The sequence below is a fragment of the Rhinatrema bivittatum genome, chromosome 8 (genome assembly GCF_901001135.1).
Source record: "Rhinatrema bivittatum chromosome 8, aRhiBiv1.1, whole genome shotgun sequence".
Lineage (NCBI taxonomy): Eukaryota > Metazoa > Chordata > Amphibia > Gymnophiona > Rhinatrematidae > Rhinatrema > Rhinatrema bivittatum.
Window position 1 is genome coordinate 216,666,778 of NC_042622.1, and position 9,065 is coordinate 216,675,842.

At 47.4% G+C, this 9,065-nt stretch overlaps 1 protein-coding gene across 1 annotated transcript; it reads left to right on the forward strand.

Moving 5' to 3' along the window:
• Positions 1-5,629: 5,629 nt before the first annotated feature.
• Positions 5,630-7,781, forward strand: GADD45B (growth arrest and DNA damage inducible beta). Its single transcript, XM_029614092.1, has 4 exons — positions 5,630-6,009; positions 6,106-6,207; positions 6,323-6,533; positions 7,090-7,781. The coding sequence occupies exons 1-4, from the start codon at positions 5,966-5,968 to the stop codon at positions 7,201-7,203; spliced, it is 471 nt and encodes a 156-aa protein (XP_029469952.1). The 5' UTR covers positions 5,630-5,965; the 3' UTR covers positions 7,204-7,781.
• The last annotated feature ends 1,284 nt before the right edge of the window (positions 7,782-9,065 follow it).

The following is a 9,065-nucleotide window of genomic DNA, read 5'->3' on the forward strand; positions in this document are numbered from 1 at the left end:
GCGCAGTAGTAAATTTACAAGATGGCGCCGGGGACCCCCTCACCAGATGGCACTGAAGCCGCATTGGTCACCCCACAACTACGAGAGGAGATTTGGGGTTGGTTCCTGGAAATAAGGTCAGACCTCAAACTGCATAAAAAAAAGAACTATTAGCCTCTATAACTAAATTGCGGGAAGATCTTATAACCCTGGGCCACCAAGTTGACGATATTGATGTGCGCTCAGACAACCATGCAGCAGCGTTGAATAAACTAAATGCACAGCACAGCTCGATGGAAAAGGAGTTATCCAACTTTCAAGATAAAATTGAAGACCTAGAGAACAGGTCTCGAAGGTGCAATATCCAAATACAGAGTACCTGACTCTGCCAATTATGCAAATGCGCAGGAGGTGGCTGAGAGAGTGTGTAAGGCCATATTGCAAAAAGGAAACCCTCCTAATGAAGTTGTGGCTGACACCCCAAGGGACATTAAAAAAAGAAAGGGCACATCGAGCTCTGGGTCCGAGGAGACGCTAGACCACGGGACATTATCTGTTTCCAAAGCTATGTGGAAAAAAGCGCAAATACTGGAAGTCGCTAAAAAGAAAAACACCTGGCCATGGGAGGGCCACTCCTTGAGCATTTACCAGGATTTGGCATTGTCCACGCTGAAGCGGCGATTCGAACTACGTGAGGCAACATCCTTCATGAGAGCTGAGAACATTCGCTGTAGATGGACTTTCCCATTTGGGCTCCAGTTCATGATAAATGGAACGACTCATCGAATAAAAACACTGTCTGAGGCGGCAGAGGCCTTAGATAAGGCTGGATTTAGGCCAAACATCGCTACTGTTAAGCAATCGACTAAACCACAGCGAATTGATGACCATCCTCGCTGGCACAGAGTGGGTAAAGGAGGAAGGCGCTTGTGTAGACACCCTGAGGACTCTAGAGCTGCACTATCAGATCAAGGCTGAAGGCTGGAGGACTATTTCTGCACCTCTGTCAGCTACCTCTCAAGGACTTATTTGAATATGATGGGAAAGAGAGATGGACCTGCCCGTGGTCCATGCTGTGGCTTTAGGATTTGTTTTTTCCGGGTTATTAATATTATTCTTTATTCATAGCTAAGTTCTACATGCGCAATGTTGTGTGTTGCGGAGGGGAGAGGCCCAGATGGGCTGTTCCCGACAGCACTGGAGTGCCCACCACAGACAGGAGATGACCACCAGGGTGGTTAGGTGGTGGGATCAGGGGGGTGGGTATGGGAATGGGGAGACTCTCCCAGTAGTTGGTTTATAGGAATGGGTTTATGGATAATGTGGGGATCACTGTATTGTATGGGAGCTCTTTTTGTACTTCAATCAGGACAATGGTAGAACGCATTGTATCAGTTAATGTGAAAGGGTTAAATCACCATCACAAAAGTTTTTTCTATTGGAACAGGAGCTATTGGCTAATAGAGTGACAATAGCAATGTTACAAGGAACCTACTTACGCAAAAGGCATGAACATCTTCTATCATTTAGGCAACTTCCCCATCGATACCTCTCGGCAAGCACTAAAGGTACGAAATATACAGGGGTGGGTATTCTGATGGCTCGTACTTCATGTATGAAATCCCGTGCTATCATCAATGACTCCCTAGGGAGATATGTTATCTTAAAATTGGGTGTGGGACAGAAAATCCTTACGCTAGTTTGTATATACGCTCCTAATACAGGACAGGGCCCCTTTTTCCAAGGCATGGATGCTTTACTGGTAAAACATGCTGAAGGGCTCTGAATATTGGAGGGGGGACTTTAACATAGATCCTTGCAAGGAACTATCCAGGAAAGGATTATATCACTTTGAGGCAAGCCCGCAGTTCCCTTACGGCACTGATAACAAGGTGGGATTTGAAAGATATATGGCAAGAAAGAGATCCTAAATCACGTAGCTACTCCTACCACTCTCATGCGCACCAATCTTACTCCTGAATTGATTATTTTCTGGTTGACCCCACTTACAGAACAAAGGGGCGGATTTTAAAAGGAGCGCGAATAGCCTACTTTTGTTTGCGCTCCAGGCGCAAACAAAAGTACGCTGGATTTTAGTAGATACGCGCGGCTCCGCGCGTATCTGCTAAAAACCTGGATCGGCGCGCGCAAGGCTATGGATTTTGTATAGCCGGCGTGCGCCGAGCCGCGCAGCCTACCCCCGTTCCCTCCAAGGCCGCTCCGAAATCGGAGCGGCCTTGGAGGGAATCCTCTAACGTCCTCCCCTCACCTTCCCCTCCCTTCCTCTACCTAACCCACCCGCCCGGCCCTGTCTACACCTCCCCCTTACCTTTCTCTGGGGATTTACGCCTCCCGGAGGGAGGAGTAAATCCCCGCGCGCCGGGCAGCGACCTGGGGGCGGGTACGGAGGGCGCAGCCATGCCCCCGGACCGCCCCGGGCCATAGCCACGCCCCCATACCCGCCCCCAAAATGCTGCCGACACGCCCCCGAAACGCCACGACGACCGGGCCCGCCCCCGACACGCCCCCCTCGGAGAACCCCGGGACTTACGCGAGTCCCGGGGCTCTGCGCGCGCCGGTAGGCCTATGTAAAATAGGCTTCCCAGCGAGCAGGGCTCTTAAAATCCGCCCCTATGTGACTAAGGTGGGCATAGAGTCCATTACCTGGACAGATCATGTACCTGTCTGGCTGTGGAGGTATAAATAGCGTTTCCCCACCCCGGACAAAGATTCTGGAGTCTGGACCAAGTCTGACCCAGCATGGCAATTTCTTATGTTCTTATGGGGAGCGGGGGGGGGGGGGGGGGGGTTCCTGCGATGGGTTGCCAAGTTATATGAATTGCCTAAAGCTAGGGTAAAGGTAAATGGGGGCTATGGCTCCAGCTTCAATATTCGAGGAACTAGACAAGGGTGCCCATTGTCTCCAATGTTATTCGCTCTCTTCCTGGAGCCATTTGCAGCCAGCGTGCGTAATTCAGAGCGTATCCTAGGAGTGGCAGTTGTGGACTTACATCTTAAACTCTCACTCTTCGCAGACGATATTCCACTTACCCTCTCTGAGCCATACAGCTCGTTGAGGGCGGTAGTGGATGAGAGAGATCATTTTGACAGAATAGCTGGCTTTACAGTGAATTATGATAAATCTGAGCTTTAAAATATAAACCTATCCCAAGAGCGAAGTAACTCGCGTAACCAAAACCTTTCCATTTCACTGGCCTAAGCAGTCCATTAGATATTTGGAGGTTCAGATTGGCTCCAATCTCTCTGCACTATATCAGCTTAATTATATCCCGTTATGGAAGAAAATCAAGAAGGATCTTAATAATTGGAGTAGGGAACACTTTTCCTGGGTGCGTTGTATGGCGGTTATAAAGATGAATGTTTTGCCCCGCTTCCTATATTTTTTTTCTCCACATTACCCATTCACATCTCCACCGCCCTGCTGAAGACCTGGCAGAAAAAAAATCTTTGATTACATTTGGGGGAAAAAAGACTGCCCTGCATTGCTAGGGCAGTTTTATATCTTCCCAGAAAAAATGAGGGAGGAGGCGTCCCTAACCTGCAATGGTATTTTGGAGCAGCGCAACTTCGGGCCCTAGTGGACGCCGATCACCAGACAGATCGTAAGCAATGGGTCCGCCTGGAACAAGCAATGGTTGGTGCGTTGCCCTTACAGGCACTCATGTGGCAGCCCAAACAGACATGGAGACCCGTGAGGTATTTACAGCTGGCATTAGGGGAAACCCTCAAAGTTTGGAATCAGTGGAAGGCAAAATTGGTGGGCCCTTTTAAATATTTCCAGCTTTCCTACCTTTTTCATAATACTTGTTTCCCGGCGGGCATGGAATCACAAGCTTTCTCCATATGGGCTGCCCAGGGTATTGCCTGTATCGGACACCTCTGAAAGGAGGGTGCAATGATGACTTTAGCTGATTTCCAGGGAAAATATAAAGACTGTGAACAGCATTTTTTAAGCTTTACCCAGGTTTGCCATTTTTTGAAAGAGATGCAGATGTCCCAGGCTTTATGGGTCTCTAAGTCTTTGTTTGATTCATATTGTGAACATGCAAACAAAATTAAAGGGGTGATATCAAAGATGTACACCATTCTCCCTACACTTTTTCACACATTACAGCATGGTCACAGGATTTAGGAGACACCCTTAGCGAGGATGAGTGGGATGTAGTGTTTTTTAGGGTAGCAAAAAGCTCTATCTCTGCAGCATTACAGGAGCATTGCTTTAAATTGCGCTCTCGCTGGCACTTGACCCTGGTTAAATTGCATGCCAATTTTTCCTCATGTAACGGATAAATGTTGGCGGAACTGTGGCCAGGTGGGTTCTTATTCTCATAGTTGGTGGTATTGCCTAAAGGTGGTACAGTTATGCGACCAGATTTGTGGGTGGTTGGATACTCAAGTGGGGGGTGGAGTGGTATTGGACCCTAAACATGCACTTCTAAACCTAGCTGTTGAGGGAATGGACAAGTCAACCCAAGCCTTTTGCACACAAGTATGTAAGCAGCCAGATGCAAACTGGCAAGAGCTTGGAAGCTACCTAACCCTCCTACGTTACCAGTGGTGAATCATAGGCTACATTCTCATTGTCGCATGCCTCATCTCCCTGCACTGCGTCAGGACAGGCTAGGTGCCTTCAATGTAATATGGGAACCTTTGAGCAGATGGTTACAAAAGCAGAACTCATTTGATTGACTAAAGTATTCCCTTACCTATAGCTGAAAGTAGACATCAGGCTATAGCATTATATAGTATTAGATTTTCTTTCTTTCTTTCTTTCTTTATTTTTGGTTTTTATATACCGATCTTCCTGCATTAAATACAAATCAAACCGGTTTACAAGGAACAGAAAATTGCCTGAACGGCGATACATAGAACTCAGAACATACATAGTAATAGGGCAAATACAGTTAAAATTTAAATTTAACTGAACAGAGAAAAAAATATTTAAAAAATATTTACAATGCATAGTCATAAATGTCCTAAAGTATTCATAAAGAAAAATGTGCTTAGTTAAAATGCAGAGTCTGGAAATGCAAGGTATGTATTTATGTATGTATTTATGATAAATCTATCTTTATGTATGTATCATGTACAATAATAGTAGATGGAGAGTGGGGTCGGTGGGTGGGGAGGGTTACAGGTTACATGTTATTGTGGCTGGAATTTGGCAATTGTATCATAACAAAATATCTTGACCATTGTTGACATTGTGCATTGAACAGATTGTGAGACACTATGGGATTTGGTTATATGGTCAATAAAAGTTTATATGAAAAAAAAATGTGGCCAGCTCGCCCGAGGCAGCACTGAGAGCAGCCGGACCATGCTTTAAATTTGATTGGCCTGTAGAGAGCGATTTTCAGCCTTGGAAACGTAGCCAGTTAACGTCAGGGCAAACCTTAGAAAATCCACGCCGGTGGGGCAAGCCCCGACCGAAATGTCACCGACAGTAATCCCCTGCCAGCTCCCTGCAGGGCGGGGCTACCGTAGCCCCCCCCCCCCCCCCCCAACGTGGGGACAGGGAGTCCTCCGTTTACGTCACGCGGCTGCACTTCCCTTAATGGGAAGCTTTAAAGGGGAGGTCTGCGTATTTTTAGTGCCGAAAGCCTTTCGACGTTCCTACACCCACGTGGGGGTGGTGGCTGCGCCGCCGTCTTTGTCAGCGGCCGCCGACCAATCGGGTTGGGGGGAGCTTTGGCTTCCTTTTGTGGCTCTCTAACCAATGAGACGGGCGCGCCGGTGACGCGCGCCTGCCCTTCCCGGCACGGCATAAAAGGCAGCGGCACTGGCCGCGAGGCGGCCGGGTGGATGCGAGCGGAGGCGCGCGGTCGGTGGTTCCTGCTCACTGCGAGGCGTGGATTACCGTAGACAGGCGGACGGAGGGACAGCAGCTGGGGGTTTCTGTTGATTTGATTTTGTAGATTTCTTGTTTGTTCTTCGCTGCGTCACTGTGGATTATAATTGCAACATGACGCTGGAGGAAATGGTTTCGTGCGGCAGTGCTGCCCAAGAGTAAGTAAGATCGCTTTGGGTTCTGTGCCGGGGCTCCGTGCATCTACTGCCGGCGCTTTATTTATTTTTCCTCTGTCTCTCTCTCTCCTTTTAAAGGACGCGATCTGTCGGCGAAGCCTTGGAACTGCTGCTGGGGGATGCTCGGAGGCAAGATTGCCTGACGGTCGGCGTGTACGAGTCTGCCAAGCTCATGAACGTGTAAGTGTCGCCTGCGCCCGGCTCCCTAGCGCTGCCCTTGTTGCACACGCGTCCGGCTCTCCGTGCAGAGCGGGTTCTAACTGCTTTCCTGCGGTTCTTCGTTTCTCTTCTGTAGGGATCCGGACAGCGTTGTCCTTTGCCTGCTGGCCATAGACGATGAAGAGGATATTGCTTTGCAAATCCATTTCACGCTCATCCAAGCCTTTTGCTGTGACAACGATATTAATATCGTTCGGGTGTGCGGCCTGCAGAAGCTCTCCGAAATCCTCGGCGAGCTGGGAGATGATAACCTGGAGCCCCGAGACCTGCACTGCATTTTGGTCACCGTAAGTAATTTGGTTTATGGGGGACGAGGAGGGGGGGGTCCCAGTGCTGTTTAGTCACGTACCTGCAGGAAAGTGTGGGCCAGACATCTCTTTAGTATGATGTGGAATTCTGTTGCTTTGCTTGAGTCAAGTGAATCTATTTGATAACTTTTATATTTGGGCATATTTCATTATTTATAGGCCACCTTTTATGACACTTCAAAGCTGCTTACCCAGCGGGCTTGTTAAATTTGTTTCTGAGGTGACTTGCCCAAAGTTGCGAGGAGCAACCATGGGATTTGAACCCTTAGTTTGCAGCTTGCTTCTTTAACCCCTAGACTACTCCACTCTGTCAGCGTGGGTGGCGCAGTGACTTGCTCCGTGAATGGATTTGGCGGAAGCGGCGTGAGTAGGAGAGACTTGTGCTGTTTCCAGTCTCTCCTGTGAAATGTCATTTGAATCCATACATGAAGCGCACACTGATAAATGTTCTGGGAGAGCAGGAATTTGCAGGAGTGGAACCGTGCGCTCCACGTGTACGTCTCTTGTGACCTTTGTTTTCTTTTCCTGTTTGCAGAGTCCACGTATGGAATCTTTGCAGAGCGAAGGATTGGAGAAAGTGGCCGGCTATTGTGAAGAATGCAGGTGCAGGAACCAGTGGGTGCCCTGTGTTTCACTGCTAGAGCGTTGAAAGAGAAACCTAACTGTTGAATTTAAAAAACATAAAAAAAAAACAAGAGAGGGTATGGAATAATGGGGGAGAACGATGGTGATAAAGGCACCGAAGCCCTGAACTCAGCGAGGGAGGAGTTGGCTGCAGTGGCCAAAGCAGCAAATGGTGAAGCTGTTATAGCTGGAAGAGCACCGGGAGTGAGGGTGCATGCATCGCCCTGGAGAGTTGCACTAGAATGGGACTGAATAGGGAAACAGATGGATTTTAGAAAAAGGATTCTTAAAAATTCATTTTCTCTAGAAGACTGACTGGACTGGAAAAGGGAGAAACTTCTATCCCCTGCAGTGTTGCCAAGGAGTCTTACCTGATTAACATCTTATATGAACTTTATATAACATGACTGAAGTTGCATCAGTGTGAGTTTGAGAGGACTAAAATGCATTTTTTTTTTTTAAACTGCTGCTGCTGCACAGATCTTTTATTTTTGAAGTTGGCAAATATTTTTGCACACTGCTTCAAGCCAGTTATGAAATGTGATCTTATATTTTTGTCTAACCTGAACTTTACAATAAATTATAATAAATTATTCTAAATCTGATGCATAGTGTCTGTCTGTAACCCCCTGAAACCTAACCCTCCCCCTGCCTTCTCTGCAGCGAGGTCCTTGGCTATGTTAGCAGAGTGTAATTTTTGCATAAGGAAGTTCGTGCTTGTAGAAATCCGGGAACTACTGTGTTCTCATGTTGCGTAACAGTTGGCTTTTCTGAGTAAACTGACTCCATGTTGGCAAAAAGCTGAGCTTCCCTCTTTTTTTTTTTTTTTTTCCCCCTCCCCTCAAGAATTTATGGTCAGATTATGGTTGCATGATTCCTGCACACCGGTTGAACTGCTTGTGTACTGTAGATTAAATCAATATATAAAAAACCGAAAGGCTATATTTTAGGAGAAAACCAGAAACGTGAATGACCTAAAATTTTTCTGCAGAGAGAACTGGCCGGGGAGACAATACTGTGGGTCTTGGAATGCAATCTGACACTGGTCCGTGCTCTGCCCTCTCCCTGTATAAGCATGCACGCTTATCGATGGGAAGAGGAAGATCATTCTCGCAGCCTGTTTACCTGCATGAGTTATTTTTGAACGCTGCCCTCTCATAACCGATATATCCAGGTAAACTTAGCTTGGTTTAAAATCCACCACCCCGGAGGTGAGTAAAAGATGGGGCGGGAGTCCAACACTGTGCGTGCTTTTACCTGTACTCATAGTAGCTGGGGTCAGAGGCAGAGGTTAGGTTAGGCGTCAACCATCCACCTAGTTTGGCAGGCTAAAAGTATCCCGAGAAAAAGCAGGTGCAGAGCTGTAGGTTTCCTTCTTGTGAAGTGGCTCCAAGTCTGCAGGTTAAAGTACCTTCTGATTTTGTAAGTACCTTTGTTTTGAAGAGTGCCCCTCCCTCCCCACATTAATTTTTGGGTACAAATCAGCAGATGACAAGTTTCTTGCTTAAATAGTGACCATACAGGGGCCATTGTCGAAAGCCAGAGCTGCATGTCATGTTTTTACCCACAAACCATGAAACCTGCTCATCCTTAATGTGGATAAAATTGCCCCACATCTACAATGCATGTGCACTCTCCCTGTTGGTACCTGGATTCATGCCCACGAGTGTTTACAAGGGGGGGATAACATGGATAGATGTTAGGTTCAAGCCTCCAATGCATGATCTCCCAGGGACAAAGTACCCACTGGCAAAAAAGCAAGCACAGGTCTGTACAGGTACACGTTCTCAGGGCCGTGCTCAAAACAAAAGTACCAGGCATCCTTTTACTTCAATTACTGTGCAAAGCTCAACCCTAGGAGGGATCAAATGCACTCGTGTCACTGCC

Coding starts and splice junctions, on each gene's coding strand:
- GADD45B (XM_029614092.1), top strand. CDS start 5,966: ATGACGCTGGAGGAAATGGTTTCGTGCGGCAGTGCTGCCCAAGA. Junction 6,208..6,322: donor TCTGCCAAGCTCATGAACGT/GTAAGTGTCGCC, acceptor TCTCTTCTGTAG/GGATCCGGACAGCGTTGTCC. Junction 6,534..7,089: donor TGCACTGCATTTTGGTCACC/GTAAGTAATTTG, acceptor TCCTGTTTGCAG/AGTCCACGTATGGAATCTTT.